We start from the raw sequence: 27,156 nt of genomic DNA on the forward strand, positions 1-27,156 counted from the left end.
GGGAAATTTCCCCAACTTTTGGGAGTTGTATTTGTTGACTGTGAGGGGGGAAACGTTGTTTAGGACGATGCGGACTTCACCCCGATTGAATCTTTCCCCTGTTTCCGCCTCCAAAAAGGAGGGTGTTAAAGGGGGCAGTGACACGGGGCCGTGAAAAGGGGCCTCTCTTCCTCCAGTCACTAAAACATTGCGCCAGCAGCGCTCTTACTGTCAGTCGGTCAAGATGGAGTTGTATCTGGACCTTCGCTCTCAGCCCTGCCGCTCCCTTTTCATGTTTGCCCGGGTCAACGCTATTCCTTTTGACTTCAAGCTCGTGGACCTGGCTAAGGGTACGTCGCGCACGCACCTGCACTCATGTTGACTTGACACAAAGTAAACACGATTTTTTTTCCGTGTGCAAGGGGAGCAGTATGGTGAAGAGTTTGGCAAGATCAGCCCGATAAGGAAAGTCCCGGTCATGAAGGATGGTGACTTTGTCCTGACGGAGAGGTAAAAGTAAAAAGCCTTGGAATGCGTAAATATTTTCTCTGTTTGAAAGGTACTGGTTTAGAGTATGTGGGTCTGTGTGTGTGGAGGGGGGCGTGTCGTGGTTTCATGGGAGTAAGTGGTAATCGTGTGAAAGGGAATAGGGAAAAACAGTTGGGTGTGTGTGAAAATTAACTGCTGATCCTTACACTTTGCCTTTAACAGCTGCGGCAGACTTTTAGACCCATTCACAATGAACTTAAAAATGGTGGAAATCGGTGTGACTATAAACAGCTCACATTTGACCTTTAACACTGCCTTTAAAATCTTTTTGAAGGGTACCAGCATTAAAAAATGGGAGAGGGTGGAAATTCAGAGGTAGTATCATTGGCATATAAGTATGAAAGGGAATAGTGGAGGCTGGAACTTTTTTGTCAAGATTATGAGACAAAATTAGACTCGTTTCACGCTGTCTCTAAGCTGTAAAATGTACAGACACCAAATCAAGGGGATAACATTCAGATGTAGCATGAAAAGTGTGTGAAAGAATGTGGAAAACCCAAACAGGGTGTGAGGAGATAAACACAAGACCGTCGTCAACGCCACTAAAAGCTGTGTGAAACGACATCAACATTTTTCGCAGAACCTATTCTTATTATTTCTGAGATTGGACTTTTTCTTGAGATCGGTCTCCGAACCACTTTTTAAGAGTCTCAGTCTTGTGTCAGACCAAAGGGGTTTTTACTTGGTCTTGTCTCAAGTCTCAGATAGGGCAGACTTTGGATTTTTTTTTTTTCCAAGACCAGTCAAAACCAGAAGCGTCGGTGATCAGTGTGAAACTGTATGATTTGTAGAAGTGAAACCACAAATTTGCTTACAAAGTGAAATTGCGATTTACTATTTAAAAAAAAAAGCAAACCGACACTCTTGTCTCCATCAGATCTTGTTCTGGGTTGATGTGGTCTTAACCAAAACTTCATTGCCTATCAAATTCATGTTTTTTTTTTTTTACCTTCAACTTTTATGTGAAAGAAACCAGCAAGAAATGAAGAAGCTGAAGCCTAGGTCCCAATTTTCTGTTTTTTCAGGTCGTAAGATGCAGGAGGCCTTTTTACAGTGTCACTCACTATTGAATATGAAAGTATCGACTTTGAATACAGCCGACATAGTTGACCTGGATATTTCCTTACTTATACAAGACGAGTGATAAGAATGATAGCGGATGGGAAGTTCAAAACGTGTTTTCCCCCCATTCCGTCGTCGTATTAAAGCAACTTTCAATGTCAATTATTTTATACCTTCACAAGTTTCTGTCTGAGAGGCAAAATTGAATAAATGCCTGATTAACTGTACCCATCTAGCAATTTTGTCAGTTCTCTGCTTAGAAACGGTGACGTTTGTGATGGGAAAATGAAGCCTCGTGAAACACTTGTCATGTTTCTTTGCTCCTGTAGATGGCACACATGCAGTGGAAATGTAATACATTTCCATTCCATTAGCCTAAATCTTTAAATCAAGAACACCATCGCGAGGAGTAAAAAATGTATTACATGTGAGTGACCTACATTTTCCCCTTACTACTTCTGGGTGAAAAAAGCCAGACGAATACATTCTGATGCCCTGCCCCCTTCTGTACTCTGCATCTTAAATGTACGGCGATCAGGAAATAGCCTCAACGTGGTTAACGTTCCTTTTCCAGTGTGGCCATCCTTCAGTACCTGGCGGAGAAGCACGCGTCTCGCCTTCCCGATCACTGGTACCCGTCTGATCTGCGGCAGCGGGCCCGAGTCAATGAGTACCTGTCTTGGCAGCAGATGACTCTGCGAGCCAATGGGTCAAAGGTCTTCATGCTCAAGGTAGAGCACTGCCACAACCCACTTGGCACTTCTTGACAATCCTTTTATTACTTCCGACTCCACTTTATTTGTGCGAATGAGCCACCCACCATTTTAGTTTTTGCCACTTCCTGCTGTTCATGTTGCAAAGCACACAAAAAACCCAAAACATTAATTGTGCTATTTTGTACTTTTAGATACTAAAAGAATTTCTGTTGGAAGAGCAAAATTTGGTGGCAGCCATTTGGATTTCGGGAGTGGTATTTTGGAATTTTACATAGTACTTTTTGAAGGTTGCCAAATTTCATACCTAAAAGGCCCTATTTTTTGCAGTTTTTACCAGCAGATATTTGTGATGTAAAGTACTGTTTACATCCACAGTATTTTTAAGTTTCTTGATGTTGTAAATCAGTTTACTTTGCTTTTTTGTTTTGTGGCCTGTCATCTTTTGAATGACATGGTCAGGGGTGCTTTCATTCAAGGAGACGTTTCACTTCCTGGTTAGTAATGTCGCTAACAAAAAAACCCTCACATTTCATAAAAGATTAATCGGCAATGTACCAAGGGTAAGATTTCACCACGATTGACAATTATCTGGTCCAACTACAACCGCCACATTTGCACAATGGAAACAGATATGGTCATGAGAATAACCTTGTAGAGAAAAAGTCTCTAGCACGCAATGGATGTTGTTCATGAAAAGAGCCACCTTGCAAATAGCAATCAATAAAATAGAGATCATTCAAGGTACAAAAGTCCACTGCACGCTCAGTCACATGTTTGCGTCAGATTATTTACTCCTGAATTAACACAGTCTAGACAGTTATTCACAATACCACCTTGCACAATAGAAATAAACATTCCACAACAACCTACACAGTCAATAAAGATTGTTTGCGTGTGTATGTGTGTATCAGAACATGTACCCGCTAGTGATGGGCCAGGAGGTCCCGGAGGACAAGATGTCCTCAGCATTGGAGGAGCTGAACCAAGCTGTGGATTTGCTGGAGAAGCATTTCCTGGGTGACAGTTTGTTCCTATGTGGTGCCTCCATCTCGATGGCTGACCTGGTGGCCGTGGCTGAGATCATGCAGGTGACAGAGCTACAAAATATTTTTTTCATGATAGCGCCATCTGCAGGATTGTGTTGGGACATGCCCCCACTTGACACCCAGTGGATGCAGGCTGACAACTTCAAATGCCCCCCCCCCCAACTAAGTAACTAGCTATGTTAGTAATAGGCCCAAAAACTAACTAGCTAGCAAGCTAGCTAAGTACTTGTACAACAAGCAAATTAGCTAGCTACCTAACTTGACAGTGAAGAGACCAACTAGTTAAAAAGCTTGATAACTAGCCAACAAATGTTCGACTTTATGATCCAACCAAGCTTTACAGCTAATTAACTACTTAGTAAACAGTAAGAAGCTGAAGTATATTAATTACTAAGAAGCTAACAAAAAGCCTGACTGAAGAAAGTTAAGTGACTTAATGCACTAACCTTGGCAAATACATAAACTACTTGAGTAACGGACTGACTTACTACCTGAACGAGTTCATAAAAAGTAATATACTAGCTACTGAACTACATATGTAGTAAATACTAGCTGCTGATCTTAATTACAAACTTGAGGAACAAACTAGCTTTGCTAAGTAGCGACTAAACATCTGAGTGGACCAGATGTTAAAATTTCACTGATTTTGAGCCTTTGGGTCCCAATTGCCAACGGATTTTACCAGGCACATTGTTCTGTCCCAATTTTACACAGGTCATGTCCCAATGTCCCATTTTTTTTCAATGCAACAAACTGATTAAATACTAATTTAAACTGTTCACTTGCACATTCTCGTCATGCCAGAACTAGAGCTACTTCCTCCTTTCGTGTCGAAGAATCATGGGAAATAAAGTCAGATATAATGAGTTTAGCTTTCTGTGGGACAGCGAGGTATAAAAAAGGTTTGATTCTTTACTTGACAAACTAAAATCAGAACAGCCGCATGTAAATTCATGTTGCAAGGGCAGGCGATAAGAATTTTACTAGACTAGCACAACACCGGGACCAGGCAAAAGGATGGATCACGGTGAGGGAGTTGGCCAGTTATGCTCTGTCAAACTCTCATCCAAGAAAACATTAAGTAATAACAACCACCGATTATCAGATTGACTCGTGATTAAATTTGTTATAAATAATTCTTGGTGGGAATTAATGACGTTTTTAGTTTTCAGCAATCTTGTCCCAGTGTTTTATTTTCTAAAATCTTAATAACTTATTTTTCATTTTCTCCTGTCCGCAGTTTCCCTCTCACTCTCTCTTTTGAAATCTGTGATAATCATTTTTGTGTCATTTAGCCCGTGAGCAGCGGCGTGGACGTATTTTCTGGGCGTCCCAAGCTGTCTGCGTGGCACGATCGGGTGAAGCAAAAGGTTGGTGTCGTCCTCTTCGACGAGGCCAACGCTGCCATCATGAAGGGCGGTGGCGTGGCGCAGACGCTGCAAGAAATAGAACTGCCACAAGCCTTCAGGGACAAATTCAAGAAAGCTTTCTTGTGAATGTCAATAAAAACATCAACCCATAGTGGACTCACGATCAATTGAGAAGCACGTCACTAAAGTAACAAAGTCAACAAAGAGGAATCTCGGAACATGAAAATACAACCAAAACGACAACAAAGCATACACATACTCGAAACGCTGCTGTATATAACGGTCCTGTAAACACTTGGATGGCAGGGAACCACCTTGCATCGTCCCCCTGCCCCACCCCCACTTAAGAAGACCCCTACTGGATGCGAGTCAGTTGTGCGGCCAGAGACTCCGCCCCCCTCAGGAAGGAAAGTCCTCCGCCTCTACAACCAAAGCAAAAGAACAGTTAGCAGGGAACATGACAATTCTCATGCAAATCTGAGTAAGTGGTCTCTGGTTTGTTGAATTTCTTGGTTTGAAGTTCGTTTTCCAAAATCACACAAAAATGGTCTGTTAGCCCTATTAGACAAATGAAATTTGAACGAATCTATTCAAAATACACACCCAAGTTTCTTACTGTTTATCTTTGTTTTCACTAATACTGAACTTTTTTATACAGTCGACATAACTGCAATCTATCGCAATCTTAGTATAAAAATGTCCTTTTGGAAGATCTTCCAGCATGAGTTATTTTTGTTTCATCGTTGGCGCAGGCGAGTTGACAATTTAAATACAGCGAATGACGAGCACGCCAGTTGGTGTAATTAATGTCAAAACCTCGAGATGCCACTGTTTCCCTTCGTTCTCTTCATTTTCATGTACCGTGTGGTACATCATTTTCATTCACGATAGCAAATATCACATCGCTCAAATACTATCAAAATGAAATGAAAATCGCATGATATGTTTTATATATTAAAAAAAAAAAACCTTGCAAAACAGGCAACTTTTCGCAGCTGCATTTTGTCACGTAAATGAGCCCACGTGATCTGCCATTGCACAACGCTGCAGAGCCGATGAAAGCCAATTGACGCCCAGATGTGGCTGTGTGTGGTAGGAAAGCAATGGGGCTTGTTCTGTGCAGCTATGAAACTGCCAAACTCGTCCGAATCCACAGCGTCCGGCTAGGCTTGCTAAAGTGGACCCTGAACGCAACGGTGCTGTTTTTCATATGGTGATGTCCAACTATCTTTTTTAGAGACTACTTCTACAAAGTTATTACTGTGGTTAATATTAGATGAGTAGAGTCATACTTGATAGCAGTCTTTTAAATTAAATTGAAATCTTTCGAAATTTTGACTTTCGTTAGCATCATGTGGGACTAAACACGTCTTTAGTCATTTTGACGGAATCATGTAAACATATATGGCGTCATAAAGTAGATAATTGACACCGTCCCGTCAATCCCATCCGTTTTCTGTAACGCGTGCATAACTCTTTAAACTGCATAAAGACAGATTTCATTGAAATTCAAACAAATACTGTATATTATCTGGGTTGTGAGGAATATTTTCCGAAAAGGGCTACCCGGTCGGTAACTGTTGAACAAATGCAAGTAGCATAATACTGATGGAATTTGAATACCTCTGTTGATTGCTCAAATACGAAATGGGTTAGAAGAAATCAGATGCAGAAATAATAGCGATTATATATTTATCTTGTCTTTTGTCTTATTTTTAAATATGCGTGATTTTTTAACGTCTCTGGGAACTATCGAACACTCCAAATTTAAATTTAAAGTGTGTTTGTTAGCAGGATTGGTTAATCGTCCATGGGTGCTACCCGAAGACGGTTGGGATAAGCTCCAGCACGCCCACAAAGAGGATGGGGGGGGCTAAGAAAATGGATGGATGGATGGTTTTGGAACCCCATAGAAAGTGAGCCCCCAAAGTTCAAATCCAACGCTCATAAACTGTGAGGAAGACTTGATCTCTGCACCATGTGCTATACATTAGATGGATAGATGAAGTTAGCTTCATGTGAGTTTGCACGCGAAATGGACATCAAAGTTCGGGAAATGGCTCGAGACTAGCGTGTAAAATGGACTATTTTGTAGGCTAGCATGCTGAAGGGAATAAACGGGCTACCATGTTAAAAGGGTAAAATGTGTGAATTACAATTCTTACAATAGTAAATATGCAGGTTGACTTTAACTAAAAAAAAAAGGTGCTAACATGCTTTATAGAGAGTAAAATGCTAACAAGTATTGTTTTTGTTGTTAGCCTGTTGATGTTGTGGAACAGGAAGTACCAACAATTTGATCAGGTGGTAAGCTCCGTGACCACCAAGGTGAAGGGCGTGGCCTACGTGAACCTGCCCGATAAAATGCCTGTCGTCTGGGACGAGGTTGACCATAGTGCAATGTTGCAGGTTAGAGTTCTATCAAAAAAACAAGGCAAATATATCCAATTAGCTTAACTTTGCTTCATGAAGCATTTGTTGTATTTTTTACTCATCTAGATGGCAGTGTTGCTTTAGAGCATAGGTGTCGAACTCCAGTCCTCGAGGGCCGGCATACAGCATGTTTTCCGGTTTTCTTCCCAAACACACCTGATGATTAGCTAATTAGCAAGCTCTGCAGGAGCTTCAAAATGATCCCAAACATTTGAATCAGGTGTTTTTGATGGAAAAGGTTTGAAAACATGTAGGATACCGGCCCTCGAGGACTGGAGTCCGACACCTGTGCTTTAGAGAAAAAAAAATAGGAAAAGCCAAGTCATTGCACCTTCAACCCTATGTTGAACATCGTGCCATCCGTAGAGGTGTGCGTGTGTGTGTGTGTGTGTGTGTGTGTGTGTGTGTGTGTGTGTGTGTGTTGGGGGGGGGGTGCAACTGTTTCATGAAGCATCTTGAAGCTTTGTTTTTATGTCACTATTTCATGCCTAAAGTCCTGAATTATTTTGGATTTTCCTTTTTGTGTTTCTTCTCGTGATAGATATTACAAACAAATTTGATGTTGCTAAATGGAACTATATGCAAGACTGAATTTTTAAGGCAACTCTTGCGGTTGAGCTGAGGCTAAACGGTTAAAATTGTAGACTGTAAATTAGCAATTTCAAAGTAACACTGACCTGCGTTTCTGGGAATGGCTTCTTAAAACGTTTGTAGGACTACTCGTGATTGACATGCCTAACAAATTTTATGTTAAGTAAAATAAATTCCTGTGCACTTCCTCCAAGTGTAACCTTTTCGGACCAGACTTAATTGTTTTACGGTCACCGTGACGACCACACGTACCAATGCTTTCCCTTTGTTGTTAACCCAGGACAAGGACTCTTTCTTTGTGGTCACTAATCTCATTGTGACAGAGAGTCAGGAGCAAAGAAGATGCACTGAGGTACTCCATCATCCTATTGATGCGTTGTCATGGCAACCCATCTTAATTTGAACAGATGGACGCTAACAAAAATGGGATTTTGTGTTTCAGATTTTCCCTAGTGGCAGTCCGTGCCACCGTGATGAGAACTGTGATGTTGGTGTCTGGTACCAGCACAGCCAGGGTACTCTTGACTTGAATCATTTATGACCTCATCAAAGGTTGACATCAAACGTTCACGTTGGGACCTCCTCCTAGGAATACAGACGGGCGATTGTGACATGCCTATCAACGGGCACAAAACATGTGAGGTGGTAGCCTGGTGCCCTTTTGAAAGCGAAAAAGAACCGCCAAGGTATATGCGGGCAGCTTCTACTTTCTATTATTTACATTGCTGAATGCTACGATGACAAATACACTGCAGTACATGTATCGTAATCTAGCTAGCTCAATATACTGTAAGGGCTAGATCGCTAAATGGACATAGTAGTGAGCATGTACCGGTTTACCAGTAGTAAACGTGTAGCTAGTGTAGTACCTGTAAATTAACAAAAAGTAGCCAATGTGTGGGCTAGCATGCTAATTGAACAAATGCTGCTAAATGACATGCTACAGAGTGCCTCATTTTCAGTAACCCACAGTATTGAGATTTGCAATACATTTAGTATATATTAATCCATTTTTCTCAAGTTTATTTTTCTGCATACAAACTGCAACATACACACTTCAAATCCAAAATCACTGGTATTGCGCATCACTAGTATTTGTGCGTGCGCAGGCCTGCAATGCTGGCGGCAGCTGAGAATTTTACAGTGCTCATCAAGAATACCATCAGTTTTCCTGCCTTCAACTTCACCAGGTGACATTTTGTCTTCTATTGTTTCGTCAAGCAGGGATGTTGTAGTCCGTTGGTATGGTGTATGTTGTGGTCTATCTGTTAGGAGGAACATCTTACCCGAGATGAACAAGACTTACCTGCGCAACTGTCGGCACGATAATGACTCTTTGTGTCCGATCTTCACGCTGGGAGAAATCGTCAACCGGACCGGGGAGAATTTCACAGACATGGCAGTGGAGGTGTGAACGACACTACTGGCTTCATTCTGCACTGACATTACCGCACAAAGTATCAACATTTATGCAATAGTATTATCAGCTTTGGACACAGCGTCATTCCTTATCATCTGGTATCGATATAGTCTCTCCATGAAGCACCTGTGATATTTTCTACTCCTTTAGATGCTTTTGGTTTAGAGATGAAGACTGGTGAATAGAAATGCGTTAAATTTCCTGTATCTCTTTGAACGTGTAGAAAAAAACATTGTCCACAAAAAATAATCAACAAAGTATCATACCTGTTCTCAAAAAGAACTTATAGTTTTCCACAGAAAAATATTCAATTTAAAGTGTGAAGTTTTGGGATCGCAGTAGAGTTGTGTTCACACAAAATAAATCATGAACTTGACAGGTAACGAGAGGTGGCACATGACAACTTGGGTCCAACCACTCTGGTATGGGGAAGAATCTGGCTTTTTTACAATAACAAAATTGAATGACCTACTGAACATAACATTTGTTTTATGAACTTCTATATTTCCCTGCAACAATTCAATAATTATTTTTAAAGGACTTGTGCATGTTTGTTTTGTTCACGTGCGCATTAAGTATCAATTTGTACCTGGCGTCATCTACAAATAGTCACCAGGTCACTTGGTATTTAAAAGCCAAACACGTGTTGCCAACTGACCTTCACACCGGTGTCCACAGGGGGGCGTTATAGGCATCCAGATCAAATGGGACTGCAACTTGGATCTTCTGAGCAATCACTGCCTGCCCGTCTACTCCTTTACACGTCTGGACCAGAAGGAAGGCAACAAAAGCCTCTATCCTGGATTCAACTTCAGGTACAGTGTCTTGGGATACTCTTGCCATACCTGGTTTTTTGTATTTAGTTTTCAGTTTTAGTTGTTAGTTGTTTAGTAGTTTAGCAACACTAGGCAAAGTAGATCAAACATACTGCACTTTACATTACTATAGATAAGTATCTAGTTTTTAGGTTTGTCTCATCTTGCGCACCTGCACTTTGTTATTGTACATGTAAAACGCAGAGGATAGTGAGAAACGCTATTTCGATTCCTTTGTATGTTAAGCACATGTGAAGAAATTGACAATAAACTTGACTTTGAGAGGCAGCTCCCCATGAACATGATCATTAATATTTGTCAAATGAATGTCAGATATGCAAAGTACGAGACTTTGAACAAGGAGGAGCAGAAGAGGACACTTTACAAAGCTTTTGGTATCCGCTTTGACATAATGGTCTTTGGACAGGTTGCTACTCCTATTATAACTTCTTTCTTTCATTTCTATCATACTTTTTGTAATTTTCATATTTCTCCCAGGCAGGAAAGTTCAGCTTCATTCAATTTATAATCTACATTGGCTCAACGTTGTCCTACTACGCACTGGTAAGACCACCTTTTCCGCGAAAAGGGAATGTGCTATCTGTGTTTGACTGATTGAAATGACATTTGCAGTTGTAGAACTAGGCATATTTTACTCAGCAGTTCCAGAAGCTAGGTCATGTAACACCTGTTTAATTTCAAGCTAGTTGCTGGAATATTGTCACTTGTGAAAACGGGCATTCATGTCAAACTTAACACAATGACAGGCATACAAAGTTTAGCAAACACTCTGTATAACACAACTTCGAAATTAGTTGCTTTATGTTCCAAGTAATTTGCTCTTAATTTGGAAGAAGTGCCATTTCTGTCATAGCATTAAACCAAATTATATACGATAGGATCGTACCTTCAAAAACCCCGTTAAAATTCCACATATCCTCTACAGTGCCTTCATGTACCCCTATCTGAAAAGTAGTGACTTAAATATTGACATGTGGCCTCAATACAGTTTAAACCTTTGACTGGTTCACACTTGGTATTTCTTTATCTCTTTTATTACTTGGATTCAATAGGTTCACATTTGGATCAATGCGTTCAGGCCTGGCATTTCGATGTATGGTCACTTCTCATGCTTTTTCCTCTGTGCATTTACACCTTGTATTAATATAGTGGGATTAAATATCAGTAGTTTGTCACACATCTGATTTTATACGATATCACTACATTGTTACATCAGATATCTCTTGCTTTTAGTTTAATAGGCAGCATCAAAATAGGCTAATATTTCTATTGACACCTGGTACGTCAACAAAAAATACGGCAACATTAACTGCTTCGAGTTTGTCACCTGTCCTCTCAGACGACAGTGCTTATGGACTGGCTGATCGCGATCAGCTTTTATGTACCTGAGGTGGGACAGGACTACACTGAGAGGAAGGTGGAGTCCATCTCGGACACAAAGGTTTGATGTGCTTAATAACGCGTCAACTTATAGTAGTAGTTTTGTCACTTTGTGCGTTTTTGTTTCAGTGCATCCTCTGTGTGTCGTACGTGGATGAGGATGACATCCGCCTGGTAAAACTGTCATACAAGAAATCCTTACAGTACATGAAGCCCATCTGCGTTCAGGCACGACGGGTAAAATGAAAATGCATCATGTCACACCAGACATTCAAATAAGATTAAGCCACCTCCATCTACGCTATCATGTCAACTTGTTTGTACTTGGTATCAGTGTGTCATTGTAGAAGACACTGTGTGGTATCAACATGCGCGTACCAGGTATTGATGCCATGGCACGGTATCAAAATGTCTGCCCATAATATCTACTCTGTCTTTCTAGGAGGACATAGGACACATGACAGCCACGGTCTGCCTCCGTCCTGACCCTGAACTCTCTTTAGCCACCTTGTCCAAACCTTACTCCCGTGCTCCCAGCTGGTGCCTGTGCCGCGGCTGCAGCGCCTCCCACCTCCCGCAGGAAGAGCTATGTTGCCGACACAATAGCGAGGGCCCCTGTTTGGCTACGTCGGTGCTTTTTCAGAAACTTTTACTTCGGCGCTCCCTACTGGAGATGCTGCTACTCTACCGGGAACCCCTCACACAAACGCCACCCAGCGCATCAGCACTACGCACTTGTGCCTACCGCCAGTACGTAGCCTGGAGGTTGGGTGTCCCGCCGGCCGGCGCCCAGCCCGCCATCCCACGCTGCTGCGTGATGAGGATCAGAGAGGCGTTCCCCAGCCCAGATGGACATTAATGCCGATTTTTCCCCGGCTAACAAAGCGCAGATGTGATTGAGGAAAAATATTCTTGTTAGTGATTGAAGAAAAATATTGTCAGTGACGCTGTCTGTTACTGTAGCGGATTGAGGAAAAATATTCTTGTTAGTGATTGAAGAAAAATATTGTCAGTGACGCAGTTACTGTAGCGGAGGAACACACTTTTGTATTGATCGTGTTCATGTTTTGTATATTTGAAATTTCAATCTAGATGTCAACATGAGGCAAATTTACATTTGATAAAAAAATGTAATCACTAAAACAAAATGGAAGCAAACTTACAGCATGTGTGGAAAAAAAAATGTAACACACAATGGGGAGGGGATCAATAAAAGATGCAATCACAAAATGGCATGACTCAACTTATTTGTTTTGGGTTTTGTTTTCTTTTATTTGGAACGCTGTTTCTTTGTGGCACTTTCAAGTGTGTGTGTTCAATTTCTTATTTGGAACACTTTGTCATTGCGGCAATTTTAAGTGTATGTGTGTTTGGGGGGAGTGGTGTACTTATTCATTTTTTTAAAGTTTGCCACTTGCAGTATGTTGGCCGCTGTACATTTTTTCCAGTTGTTGTGTAATTCTGAAAAGAAAGAAAAATCATGTGCATACAAATCTTAGTAAGTGCAGTGTCGCACATTGCTCCAATGCTGATGTTAGCGGTGCGCAAAATTGACATGGAGTAGTCTCATTTTCCGCATGCATTCCAATAACGGCCTTTGATGCGGAACATGAAATATTTACATGAGGGAATGACAAGTATTGCTTGTTTGTTTTTAATTTTTTTGGTCCTTGTCTCTCAAAATGTTACCCCATAGTCGTTCTTATTGCTTATGATGTTTCCTTGGCATCAGGGGAGGCAGAATCGGTCAAAAAAGTTTGCGGGGTCCCAAATAGATGAGTGGTGCGGGCAACCTTTGCGGTGGGTAGTAGGTGGCATCCATGCACATGCTGCCTGTGGGGACAGGACTGCATGTCATCATGTATCATGCTACTGTATATGCTAGCATGTCATTGTATATATAGTGTGGTGTACGTAGTGGTGATCAAGCTTTAATGAGAGATCTGTCCTAAGGAATCATGATAGACAGAATCTAATTTTCTCAAAAGCCAGAAATGTAATCAAATCAAGATACTGTTAAAATGAGCGGAAAAATGCTGCCAAGGTCATAATGACCTTTGCCTATTATTTAATGAGTGAAATGCTAAGATGGAATGAGAAACACAAAACATGGATAGACGATTGGGACGGTGCGTGTGTCTAAACATACCGTAGGTTGGATTGGTGGGGCCCAAGCCAAATGGTGCACCAAGACCTGTAGCAGAAAAGTTATTAAATGTCATTTATCCATTGTTCCATTTTCTATAGCCGCTTATCCTCACTATGGTTTCAGGCTTTCTGGTGCCCATCCCAGAGGTCTTCAGGGAGTAGGCGAGGGACACCCTGAACTGGTTGCCAGCCAATTGTGGGACACATAGCGACAACCAGTTACGCACACAATTACACCTAAGGATATTTTAGACTCTAAATTTTAGCGTGTCAAAATACATCTACCATACATGTTTTTGGAATGTGGGAGGGCCCGAAGAGATCCCACACGGGCATGGAGAGAACATGCAAACTCCACAAAAGAAGACCGGAGCGCTCTGGAACTGTTAGAAGGACGTGATAACCACACTTTTTATTGTGCCGCTCCATGTCATTCAGTCAGTTGTACCTGTTTTAACCATGAGACATTTCAAGCTAACTCCAGTCCTAACAGGAACACTTTTTGAAAATTCAGCTCTTTAACGGTTTCACAAAACGACATGAATCGAGATAGTCTCGTCTAACACGAGTAGACCCACAACAAAGCAGCTATACTAAAAAAAAAGACAGGAAGTTGGCCATTTTGGTTCAAAGTGACTAGTTCATCTTCACTTTAACAATTGAATAGGCCTACCTGAGTGTAAGTATCCATGCGGCAATATTGGCAGTGGAGTGCTGAGGTTGGGCAATCTGGGAATGACGGGCATTCGGAGAGGCCGAGCGGTGAACGCCGGGAGCGACAGCATGGAGGACATGGGTTGCATAGGCTGCAGCACACAATGAGATATCATCATGGCTTGTCCTGGAGTATCATGGCAGGTTATTGCGTATCATTGTGTCACTGGTGGGTTGAAACCATCAGCTGAATTATTTGATTATAAAAAACAAAAATAGTAAACTTCTTCGAAACCTTGCAGTGATATTTTCCAAAAGTATTGATGCAATTGCAGTGGCATGCCCCACTCTGTGTAAAAAAAATAAAATAAATATATATATATATATATATATCTATACATACACATATATATATATATACAGTATATACATACACATATATATATACATACATATACATATATATATATATATTATACATACACACATATATATATATACATACACATATATATATACATACACATATATATATACAGTATATACATACACATATATATATATATATATATACATATATATATATATATACATACATATACATATACATACACACACACATATATATATATATATATATATATATATACACACACACATATATATATATACAGTATATACATACACATATATATATATATATATATACATACACATATACATATACACACATATATATATATATATATATATATATATATATATTTATCAGTATATAGGTTTTGTGATGGCCTAGAGCCAATGGCCAATAATTGACATCTAAGTAGTCAATCTGCAGACTGGCTAAAGGTTAGCAAGTTACTAGCCAGGGACCAACTATACTTTCTCATTGGCTGACTCCAGGCCTAATCCCACCTTTTAAAGCCACAAACACTCAAAGTCATAGCTAGTATAGTGTGTGGCACGAGGATATTCTACATTCACCTCACATAAATCACGATGCATTATGGCAAGGTATGCAAAGTAGAGTGTTGTTCTATATCATGGTTTATTTTTGGTGTCATAGACTATAGTATAGGATCCACATCTTGACTTGTCATGTTATAGGATGTCATTTCCGAATCAAATTGTATCAACTCATCTTTATTACAATCTTTGCAACAATTTAACTGTGAAAAAATGAGATGTTTCCAAAGGAAGAAATAAGAATGAAATATCCACTCATAAATGAAAGCAACCTAATTCCTCTTAAAGGGTGTAAAAATAATAAACGAACAAACCAACATGACATGAAGTAACATGGAGGGTCATGCCGCATTACAAGCTACTGTATCATTGTAGTTGCTTGACTCACAAGCGGGTTGGCTCGCTTCTTTTTTCCACCGCCAGCCTTGGCTCCGGTGAATAGGTGGTTGAGGGCGGCCAAGGCGGCATTGGCTTTGGCCACTTTCTTATTGGGTCCTGCCCCCTGGAACACTCTCTTGTCCACCTCCACCTGAGGGTCACATGGTCACATGATGACTTTGTGTGCATGCATGCACGTGTGTAAGTGGTACCTGTATGATGAAGCGCTTGTGGAAACTGGCGCCGCTCTCTGAGATCAGCTCATACTTGAGGCCGCGGCACTTCTCGTTCAGCTCCATGACGGGATTTTTACCACCGGCCGTCAGGATTGGGCCAGAAATTCTGCACTGGGAAACAAAAAAACATAGGGAATATCTGACGCGATCATTTTCTGAGCAACATATGACGTCAAAATACTGTATGTTTTCGTCACCCTAAAGAAATTAATAGCAATGCGAGCGACACAGATCCATTTTTTTCCAAATTGGTGTCCTCAATGCATATACAGGACAGTTTTGAGCTGTTTAGCATTCATACACAGAGGTTGCATTTATGTATTTAGTAATGTGAATGACCTCATGATTTAAAAACCCCCCAACAGATTTCACAAACAAAATTAGAATTGAGCATTAAGACCTAATTAAGCCTTTATGAACAAATATTGCATTTAGTAATAGATTTAGGTTAGTTGCAGTCATTTGAGGCGAAACATAACACTTCAATAGTCTAAATGCTTTCCTGAAAAAATACTGTTTGAATGGCAAAATATAATGTGATCCTGATCTGAGACAGTTTTTTTTTCCTGAACATTTGATCTTTTTTCAAGGTATGTGAGTTAGTCACCACCTGTGAATCCGTGTGGGAAGTGTTGCACATCACGTCGTTCTTTCTAGCGCCATCTGACTTTTCGTTAGCACCCAGCAAATCTGCGTCGCTGTTGCCGCTGAGCACATAGCCGAGGGCCTGTAATGCCTTCACACACGTACACAGTTCAAGCAACCATTCGTTTTGGCTAGTTCTTGCTGGAGTGAACCTGATAAAATGTCATTTTCGTTCATTTAATTGGGACAAGATATTGATTGGGAAACCAGTGTTTTGAGATGCAAGTGTGGTCACGGAACAAATTAAACTTGTATCACAAGGCAGCACTGTAGGGAACTACAGTGGTTAGTTTCCATTGCTCTAAGAGTCAATGACTCACCTGCAGGGCCAGCTGCATCTTGGCGTTCCTCTTGGAGCTCCCGCTGGCCTGATAGGCGCTTCCCTGGACCTCTACGGACATGGTGAAGACGGGCGCGTGCATCGGGCCCGACTGGGACAGTAGGCGGTATTGGAGGCCTGGCTGGATCTGGTTGAGGCGCATGAGTGCGTTGGTGGGGTGGTTGGGGTCTGTCGTACGCCAGTCCAGCACTGAAGAGCCGTACAGAAAAAAAAGTGGCTCCACATCAAAATGGTTTGTCTGTGTGTGTGTGTGTGTGTGTGTGATTTAATTGGCTATTAAAGCATCTCTATCTGTATGGTGTCCTACTGTAGGCCTCCTTTGAAGTAGTCGCCCACGGCAACACTCTCAGTAAGGGATCTTTTTAATGACCATAATTGGCAACATCAAGGAGTGTATTTAAGTGGGGAAATAAACCAAACAGATTTTTGTTCTGGAGTTATTTGGCAGGAAAGAAAGAAGACACTTCTTTGCGTAGTAATACTTTTGAGAGGTCAAGTTATCTTTGTTCTTCAACGCTAAAGTAACTACTAATAACAAAGGACAAAATGTTTCTGAACTGACTGAACCAGGACATTTTGGTTGAAAAGCATGTGCCTGAACAACAGTAAATAATGTCTACATTGAAAAAAGTTACAGTATCAACAAACTTTCTGGCGGACACAAAGTCTTGTACTTGTTTCATCACAGAACACAATATTTCGTAGGTCTTCGAAGCTCAGTCAGATTCATGATGATGGTGATGATGAATAAAAAATGTGGTCGCACCTCTCCTCTTCTTTACATGGTCACTGTTGTTCGGGCCAGCGTTATCCCAAGGCCTCTTCTGACTTCCTGCAAAACGGAAACACAAAACATTGCATTCTTTACTACTACACAACTACTGTATACACACACGCACATACAGCGCATGCACCTTTTAAGTGTCGCAATGAAGGATTATTGGCAGGGAGAGGATCCATGTTTAAGACCTTGTAAAGCTGTCCGAAAGCCAGGAGTCTTAAGGCATGCTAGAAAAATACAAACACACACACACACACACACACACACACACACACACAGTAAGTTCTCACTTTGTTGTTTTACAAGTTTATGATGTGGAGACAGGGTTCTCATGCTAAAAAGAACTCTAATTAGGTTTCACATGCTCTGAGGTGAGCAGTAACTTTTGCACAGGCTGTGACATTATTTTTGTTTTGAAAAGATTTTTACTTATGTTTATATAAAGGGATCACACACTGTATTTACATTAAGCTCCAGTAGTTTTGTTTAGGAAACACTGACCTAACTGGCAAGCAGCAAAAGGTTCATAAAATAGCTTTACGGCCCAAAAGTATAAATACAACATGATAATAAAATTCAGATTTTTTTTTTCTAGATATTAAGTCGCAATCTTATGAGAATTAAATCATTTTTTTACAACTTCAAAAGGTAGCTACAGCATCTATTGCCCTCACCTGTGCGCTGTGCGTAATGGCATCAGCTTGCTGGACTGTGAGGTCACACAGGGCATTTGTCGGCTCCCGTTCACAGGGGTCCCAAATTCCTGGACCGCCTGCACAAAACAACAAAACGAAATAAAAATAAAAAAAGTAAATACCACAACATCACAATACTTTTCTAAAAATATACACAGCACGAGACGATCATGGAGCTTCCTGCCTTCACTTCAAATCTTTTGATCGGTGCATCAGATTTGATGGCACTTCGGCGCTCCATCTGTTGTGTGTGAAGGCACCCAACAAAAATAGAATTCCCTTTTAAATGGAAGCTTCACCATCTGTCAGCACATTCTTCATATCAAGGTAAAATTTGATGTACAGTAGGGGTGTAGAGGCTACACACATGGTAAAGAAGATTGACACAAGTTACCTGGAAGTAGGATTCCAGAGGCCATGCATTCCATGACCCGCCGCAAAGCCTCTCCTGGCCCCAGAGGGCGAATGCAGGTGGTGATGGCCTTTTGGCAGATGAGCTCCAGTGGCTGAAAACAGGCAGGAATCAGTCAGCCTGCTGCCATTTGGGGAAAAATGGCTCACGAGATTGTCAAGCACCCATTCTTTGAGTGGTCGCCACTCAGCCAGCGTCCTGCACATGTCTCTGAGGAGTCTCAGTACCACCACACAACAATCGACATGTGACACCCTAGCCTGCAAATTGCACACAAAAATACAAATCACAAGGAATCATATTGTGTTGTAAGTTGGGTAGATCAAATAGTAACTAAGGTGAATCAAACTATAATTATTGGAGGGAATTCTATCATAATTTATGCTAATTTTATCACTATCAGAGTCAATCAGACCACATTCAAATTGCTGTTAATCACATTGTCATTGAAATGTGTCATAATTGTAATGAATTGTATGATGTTTGGACTACACTGGTAAATGGACATTGCACTGATACTGTATATCATTTTTCTACCTACCTCAGGTCCTCAAAATCCTTAGTCATTTACACCAGTGGTGGTAAAATACATTATGTGGCAATAGCTGCCCTGGGGCAGACTGATGGAGGCGAGGCTGTCCTACTACCTCTGCAAACTACCACTGGAGGTAGGGTGGGTGAAGTATCTTGCTTGGGGACACAACAACACATGATTGTAATCTATTTTTTTTTTACCTATATTTGTCTGTAATGTGTATCTATTTGTCTACATTTGGTACATGCAGCATCCACTTCAACCTGTGGCCATGGAAGGGGGCTCCTCCCACCTGTGGTCGCTTCTCAAGGTTTCTGATTTTCCCCAAATTGGGGCTTTTGAGTTTTTCCCTTCCCCTTCTGGGAGCTTTGACAGGAGATGCTGTTGTGTACCTTATACCGAAAAGATGTCTCCGTATGACTTTTTTTTTTTTTTGAAAAAAGTCTCGACATGACCTCTTTTCATCTGTGAAGTCCTTTGAGACTTCGGTGATTTAGGGCTATACAAATAAAATTTGATTGATTGATTGATTGAGTCGGCTAGAGCGGGATTCGAACAGCCGACCCTTTGGTTACTGGAGCGATTTGGCTCACAACTGGAGTAAATCGTGTTGCCTCCTGATTTGAATGGATGACGTCACATTGCATTGTAATTGGTGTGAATCATAACAGTAGTGAAACAGTGATTACAGTGAATAATATCCAATTGCATTGTAATTACAGTAACTCATAATATCACATCATCATTTGGCATTCTATTCAGATGGTAATGGGAGCGAATTGTATAATTCTGCATCATATTGTATTTGAATTAATTTAGGATGAAAAGCACCTTAAAGGAGGTCATTTTTCAAGCTGACCTGAAACCAGTTGGCTCGTCGCAGCTCAGCCAAAGCTGCTCGGCACTTGTGTCCGTCCAGGATATCTATGTTCTCTTTGTTCTGTGATGTCTCTTCTGTGTGAAGGCCTGTCTCTGGAGGGAAAAAGACCATCACCATTGTGAGCTTGGACCAAGCGCAGCATAGGTATAGGCAACTAAGTCGCTGATCTGACCAACCAGCTGAGAGCTCGGAAAATTCCAATCAGATATTTTCAATTTGTTGTCTTTACGATCGTATTGCTTGATGATTGAAATGAACTGATCTAATTTCAGGCAAATCACAACACAACAGATTGCAATTGTTTTATAATTGGAGTGAATTATGTCGTATCTCATCATAATTGGATGGAATCCAATTGTATGAATTACAACATAATTTTAAGTTACCATAATCATTTGGGCATTATCGGACAGAATGGTTCTGCAATTAGAAAAAGAAGAAAAAGGGAGAGGAAGATGTGCGTGGGGATGTTTTGACCAAAAAATCTTGTTGACCAATGATTAAAGGAGAAAATACTCTACCTGGGACCCTCATGTCCAAAGATGTGAGAGTGATCTTGAGGGTGAGTTGGGGAGACTTGGTGCTACACACCAGGATGGCCGCTTCTTCCAAGCACGAATGCACCTCATACTTCTCCTCGCTCAGTGCCTGTGTTTCATTTGGTCATCATCATTAATGACCTCTTTGTGTTGAAAGCAAGTGTACACTGACACTCCGCGTTAATAGAGCTAGCTCCATTTGCAGTGTGAAAATGACACTTGAACAAAATGACAGTTTATTTTCATGTAAAATGAAAACTCTAAGATTGCAAGTTTTAAGAGATGACATTGTTCATTGTTCAAATTTGTTCATATACATTTATTATATTTATTCTCTTAAAAGTTCAATCTTTGTCTCCTCATTATGCTATTTTTTCCACACAGCCATTGACTTGGAATTTCTTACGTCTATCCCTCCATTTTCTAGAGCCGCTTATGCTCACAAGGGTTGTAGGCTTGCTGGTGCCTATCCCAGCTGGTTTCGGGCAATAGGCGGGAGACACCCAGAAATGGTTGCCAGCCACTTGCGTTCAAATTCTTGCCAATTAAAAAAAAAAAAAACTGTCAAAACATTTTTTTTCTGGCCATGTAAACATGTACTCAAATATTGCATAGTTAAATCAAAATTACAAGTTCACACAAAACATGAAGTCTTTTCCCTGAAAAAGTACAACTCGCAAATGTCCACATCAGGTCATGTAATAGAAAAAATCCAAATGATTGTGAAGATACCTGCATCCTTTGAGGCAGAATGGCGCAGATGGTGTAAAGCAGTAGTTGAGTGGGCTTCCGTTGGCACATTAGCACCAGCTCCAGGTCCATATCTCCCTTGATCAGTAAACCTTTGGATAGCAGGCCTACTCTTGTCACACTGCACAGCATTGCCGCCCTATCTAGCCTAAAGATGAAAAAAAATAAACACACATCAACCCACCTTAAAGCTACAGTTAGCCAATCAAGTCACCATTAACCTACATCAATCCACCATCAATGCACTGTTAATCCACTATCAGCACACACTGTCAAAACACAATCAGCTCAGTGTCGACCTCACTATCAATCAAGCACCAGCATATTTTTCACAGACGCTGTAGTATCATGTCGCGTAAATACTAACTCTACTGTTCCATCCTATAGAGACTCACTTTGTACCATCAGCGGCATAGTGGACCACCTGGCCTTCACTTCCCTCGTTGATGGCGGTGCCGCTTGAAGAACAGTTGAGGCCATCCAGCCATTTTGATATCTTCTGGAGGGTGAGCTCTATTGTGGACACCAGAGTCTGAACTGCCTCCAGGTCCTCGGGGGGCGGGTAAATGCTGGCGTGCTTGGCCATGACGTAGCGGTCATCACTGGCAAACAATCGCTGGGTAAACAGGTAAACCGCTACATTAGCGTGGGTCTATTGTTGAATAGGTCTATCAAATTTCATGTTGCTAAGTGAAAATGTCTTTATGGGACAGAATTTTCGATATGAGGGTGGTCTGTGTAGGAGGCTTACCATGCTCAAGCAGCAGGTGGTGGTCAATGGTGTTACTGAGTACTAGGGTCGCGTCACACACTCGTCATGCAGTCTGTTTAGTTGTGTAACATCAACAGAAGAAGTGAATGACACTGAGTAACTAACAAGTTATTAGCATCACATCAATCAAACAAAGTAAGTCTGAAACGGTTCCTTGAAACAGTAATTGCAGACTATGAGATTGTTTTATGGCACAGCTTCTTTAGCTCTATTTACGGGAGATTCAGGGTTTAAAAAAAAAGAAACTGAATAATGTACTGACATAAAATTTGTTTTATGAACTTATATTTTCCTGAAACATGTCATTAATTCGATAATAATTATTAAATATTAAATATAAAATCTCAGGTACCCCCTGGTGCTCCTTCAAGTACCCCCAGCGGTACCAATAGCCCCATTTGAGAACCACAGGCACCCTAGCTTACACTGACAAACAAATAAACTGTATATACGTACATGTTTCTACATGCGGCATAATCACCAACCATTTAAGATGACTTATAGGACCAGAATGTAGAACAAAAAATTGGCAACTACAATTACAATCAGACAGTTGTTAGCGTGGCTCCAAATTGAAACAGACACACACGTCTTTTTTTATGTAAACAGGGATCATCATCATTTGTTCATTGAGCCTGACAAAAGGGCACAGATGACCGATCTTTAATCAACAGCTACTCTCAAAACCTGGTGGCTGTTAGCTTCCTTTTTTAGCATCACTATTAGTCTCATTGCAACCTGCTAAGCAACACCAGCTGGTGCAATGTAGACTTTACTCATAATTACAACAACAATGCAGAATCAGAACGATACTGGTGGTCCTAGGAGGCCGTTAGAAGCTAGATGCTAACTTGAGGAGCACATCAAACAAAACCACCTCCTTTGACCTCACACAGCGCCTGCAGTAGAGCTAGCCCATTAAATGCTAGAGAACAACAAAACAGCAGGCCATATTATGCAGGGAGTCATCATCATCATTCAAGGGGTATTAACATATTCACACGCCATTATGCAGCAGTTGGGCTTTAAAAACAATGGCTAGAAGGAAAAAAAAACGAACAAAAAACTTTTAATGTACCAGCAGCATCCCGAACTAGTACAAACACCAAGAAAGAATACAAATGAAAATACCAGGACCAGTGCAAACACCGGAAACATAACAAACATGTACAAAAATGACCACCAGTTACAATTTAGGATCCACAGGTTAAAAAAACAACAAACAACAAAACAAAAACAAATATATATATATATGAATAAAATCAGCATTACCAGTAAAAATACCACTTAGACCCAACACCAGTACCATGACAGATACCACCAGCAGCAGCAAGGCAGTACCAGCTACTAAAGCTAGTACCAGCACCAGTACGAAAACCATTACCAACTCGTAATATTAATACTGAGACCAACACCAAGATTGGTCCAAAGACCATTACTTCTTTATATACCATGCAGCATCAGTACCAATGCATTCTCTCTTTTTTTTTTTGGAGAAATAGTCCAGCTTCAATTCCAGAAGCTCATCACGTGTCCAAAACGAACTTCACGTGACACAAACATGACGCCCCCTCATAGCACATGTCCTATTGTCCGAGTTGTATCAAAAATGAGGGTATTTCAGATGTGAAAATAAATAAGTTGAGAGTTAAGATTTTCGAGCACTCTGGGAAAAAAAAAAAACATTGCTTTTGAGACACAATTCAAAAGATCCATAAATGCGGAAGAGAACTGAAATATCAGCCGCAAGGTCTGGTCACGTGACATCAAAGTGCAGGTGCGTGCTTGGTGACGAAACTGCTTCATTAAGTCTCAATGGGATGAAAAAATTAACATTTAAAGCATGAAAACCGTTTTACTCTGTCAAGTTGAACAAACAACAAGTGAACATTCCGAAAGTGCGAACCTGTAATTTTCTTTTTTCTCCTGATTTTTTCCTGAACGCATCGTCTGTTGATGTAATGTCAACACGAATGTAGTTAAAAACAAGATCGAGTTCAAATGAGGGTTAGACATAAAAATTGTAAAACAAAACTTTTTTTTTCTATCTCTTTCTCTCCGTCTCATTTTTTGTTTACCTTCAACGGTGGCGACGAGAACCCCACACGTGGAGAGACATCTGCACTCTTTGCTAACTTGCTAAACAACGAGTTCCGGTGTCGGTTCGTTCTCGCCAGCCGGTGAAAGATGAGGAATTGGACACGGTGAGAGCTTCTCCTGCCGGCCGGCCGGTCTTCTGTCAGCTCACCGCTATAAACTGAGCTGACGAGGGTGGAGGTGATGGAGGGAAAGGAGGCTGCATCTGCGCATGCGCACAATTTGCGTCCAAGCTTGTCACTTGATTGTTGCTCCTGGTCAGGTGAAGAAAATACAATACTCAAAACAAACACCTTATGTTAAGATCAGGGAGCCGACGCTATTTCAAACGAATACATAGCAAATTACATCACTTAATTAAAAAAAAAACATAAAATTTACTGTATGTAATGAAGTTCTGAAGGCGCACTTGAACTTTAGACTAATCATTGTATTCAAGATAATGACACGTCAATAATGAAACCATGTATAACAAAATAGATTAATAATGAATCTTTTAAAAAATACTTCACTAAACAAATCAAAAGTCTTGACAGAAAAGCAAATAAATAAATAACAAATCAATTTGCATCCATAATGATGTTTCAATTTTTACAAATACAGATTGGTGTTCAGGACGAGCAGCATCGTCACCACATATTTGTCATAGCAGTAAGTTCACCTAGCAACTTTGTTACATTTTTATTTCTTTGTTCAAAAATTCAATTTCAAGCTCCTTCCTTTGGGTGTGACCCAAGAGGCAGGTTGTTCTCCATTTCTTTGAATTTACAAACTTAGTCGTTCATTCCAATCCACCTTGAGCTCACAGCCCTGGCATAATGCTTGTATTTCAAGTCAAAGTGGCAAGAGCGCACAGGCAATGCTGTGTATCAGAACAATTGGTGCATAGCTCTAGCACAGGACACTCAGAGTAAATTTGCCAACACATCCTTAAACTCAATACTTTATGAGCATTGTTGATACCCAAATGTTGCATTTCTATGGCACGTTCCTAGCTTGACAACCTATTGTGACAACATATGCAAATTTTTTTTGTCTAACAATGGTGTTTTTGTGCAATCAAATGAAATTTTTTTTTATGTATGATAGCATTTTATTTCCAAGAATGAAGACTACAAGCGCATGTTCCATTTCCATTGAAAGTAGAAATTCCAATACATCCAATACATATTTGAGTGCTTTTGGTGCAAAAATAATGGTTTATTGTCAAAACTTTGCATTCTTGTATGAAACTAACCTGTCCAAGCAAAAAATTCTTGTGTCAATTGTAGAATACGTTGCATTTTTTCCAGTTTTTTTTAATCAGTGTTTTATAAACAAATGTAATGTTTTAATGTCATTCCCGAGCTTACTTAACAAAACAACACATTTTATGATCAACGCTTGCATTGTTTTTGCTCAGTTACAACACTTTGTGGCTAAGTGATCAAATTTTTGTGAGAAATAATAACAGAGCTGCAAAAATAAGTGATTAATAATAAATCGTTTTTCATCCCAGGCTGCTCATTTGTGCATACAAAAAGTGTGGGCCATGTGTGAATGTTCACAGTGAAGGTGTGAACACCCAGCAACTTTTTCATGCAGCGCAGCTTTGTTAAAGCAATGTGTCCTTTTAAATTCTGGGCCTTATTCTGCCTTTTCGTGAGCAGATAGAGCATTTTATTGGAAAAAGTGTTTTTTTTTTCCTGTCATGTGAAAATTAAAAATATATTTCATCAAGTAACTTTATTACAAGTCATGTTGAATAGATGTGTTCATTTTCGCTTCCTCCAAGAAACAAAACATCATAAATTAGCGACTTGGCAACTCACAGGACAGATGGCACCAGCGACAGCTCAGCTCAGGGACGCTTTTGAGGTTTGTTCCAACAGATGTCCTCGCCTTCCTTTAGTACGTCCACAACATCGTGTCGCACGCGTTTTGCAGATGGCTCAAACCGGAAGTCCTGCAGACGTTCTGAAATTTTTGCAGAACCTGTTCCAAGTTATTAGAAAGACTGATTATCAAAGGACCATCTCTTTGACACTTCAGTAGACAAAATACCCATAAAATCCTAAGGGATATTTCCTACCAAAATGTTCTGTCTAAAAACATTAAAAGGTATTTATTCGCATTTTCTCCTAATATCCCTGTCGACACTTTCTGACTTAATTCTCAGAACACTTCCATCTTAAATTTTCACATTACCTTTTCTGATAAGAATCTCTTTCAATCTAAATGTGAAAAAAAATCAAATGACACTTCCTACCTAAAATATGTTCTGTCTAAAGCAGGGGTGTCAAACTCATGGTTAATGTGGGCCATATTGTTTTTACTGTTTCTGTCAAAGGGCTGTGACAATCAAGTCAAATTCATTTTAAGTGTGTTGTTACACATTTTAATCAGAAGCTGGTAAAAACTGTTCAAAACAGAGATTGGGAACAAAAATGTTTGTTGTTTGTTTCTCACATTTTTTTTCTTTTCTTTTTTTTAAGTTGAAGACAACCTGCAGATTTTGTATTTTAGCCAGAAACCTGACGTCAAATCAGCGTGTCGCGGGCCACATTAAAATGATGTGGTGGACGGGAATTGAGTTTGATAGGTGTCAAAATGCATAGGTGTCTTGCATGTTTTCTAACCTTCTAACCTTCATTCAAATGATTACGATCATTTTCAAGCTGAGGAGAGAATGCTGTAAAACATGCAGGAGTCCCATTGACCACTTCCTGCTTAGATTTTTTTGCAAACACTTCCTGCCTCAAATGTCAATGGAAAGGACCCGTCTTGAAATCGGTTGACACATTTGGCCTAACATATATATTTTTTCCTGATATTTCCGACCTGAATACTTCACTAGCCTATATTTGTTTGGCGTAGTGTTTAGTGAGGATGTTAGTTCTCTGCTACCATCCAGAGGTTTAAAGTAAAATTACATTTCAATCCCACTTCCTCCTCGTTGACTGAACA

General features: G+C 40.4%; 3 protein-coding genes across 7 annotated transcripts; 2 read left to right on the top strand and 1 right to left on the bottom strand.

Moving 5' to 3' along the window:
• The first annotated feature begins 131 nt into the window (after positions 1-131).
• gstt1a (glutathione S-transferase theta 1a) lies at positions 132-4,873 on the top strand. The gene is made up of 5 exons (XM_088416856.1): positions 132-329; positions 402-489; positions 2,165-2,321; positions 3,218-3,394; positions 4,648-4,873. Exons 1-5 carry the CDS (start codon positions 224-226, stop codon positions 4,846-4,848), a joined length of 729 nt encoding a protein of 242 aa, XP_088272982.1. The 5' UTR covers positions 132-223; the 3' UTR covers positions 4,849-4,873.
• Positions 4,874-4,973: 100 nt separating this feature from the next.
• On the top strand, positions 4,974-12,608 carry p2rx7 (purinergic receptor P2X, ligand-gated ion channel, 7). Of its 4 annotated transcripts, none has more exons than XM_088416803.1 (13): positions 4,974-5,203; positions 6,984-7,131; positions 8,027-8,098; positions 8,189-8,261; positions 8,336-8,432; positions 8,856-8,936; positions 9,019-9,154; positions 9,845-9,981; positions 10,315-10,408; positions 10,480-10,545; positions 11,342-11,443; positions 11,512-11,619; positions 11,825-12,608. In XM_088416803.1, exons 2-13 carry the CDS (start codon positions 6,991-6,993, stop codon positions 12,239-12,241), a joined length of 1,524 nt encoding a protein of 507 aa, XP_088272929.1. In that variant the 5' UTR covers positions 4,974-5,203; positions 6,984-6,990; the 3' UTR covers positions 12,242-12,608. The 4 variants fall into 4 exon arrangements, with proteins under 4 accessions (XP_088272929.1, XP_088272921.1, XP_088272938.1 ...); XM_088416795.1 differs by lacking the exon at positions 4,974-5,203 and adding an exon at positions 5,767-5,935; XM_088416812.1 differs by lacking the exon at positions 4,974-5,203 and adding an exon at positions 5,790-5,918.
• Positions 12,522-26,135, bottom strand: LOC148429182 (spermatid perinuclear RNA-binding protein-like). 2 transcript variants are annotated; one of them, XM_088416763.1, is made up of 19 exons: positions 26,022-26,135; positions 24,192-24,464; positions 22,093-22,165; positions 21,737-21,957; positions 21,324-21,489; positions 20,574-20,700; positions 20,032-20,144; positions 18,802-18,897; positions 18,620-18,731; positions 18,205-18,302; positions 17,664-17,757; positions 17,516-17,581; positions 16,730-16,938; positions 16,375-16,500; positions 15,741-15,875; positions 15,539-15,679; positions 14,204-14,336; positions 13,532-13,576; positions 12,523-13,215 (listed from the first exon to the last, which is right to left on the bottom strand). In XM_088416763.1, exons 3-19 carry the CDS (start codon positions 22,093-22,095, stop codon positions 13,130-13,132), a joined length of 1,971 nt encoding a protein of 656 aa, XP_088272889.1. In that variant the 5' UTR covers positions 22,096-22,165; positions 24,192-24,464; positions 26,022-26,135; the 3' UTR covers positions 12,523-13,129. The 2 variants fall into 2 exon arrangements, with proteins under 2 accessions (XP_088272898.1, XP_088272889.1); XM_088416772.1 differs by lacking the exon at positions 16,375-16,500 and having other exon boundaries at positions 12,522-13,215.
• Positions 26,136-27,156: the final 1,021 nt, after the last annotated feature.

The sequence above is a fragment of the Hippichthys cyanospilos genome, chromosome 1, assembly GCF_059441005.1.
Source record: "Hippichthys cyanospilos isolate Australia breed blue-spotted pipefish chromosome 1, RoL_Hcya_1.0, whole genome shotgun sequence".
Classification (NCBI taxonomy): Eukaryota; Metazoa; Chordata; class Actinopteri; order Syngnathiformes; family Syngnathidae; genus Hippichthys; species Hippichthys cyanospilos.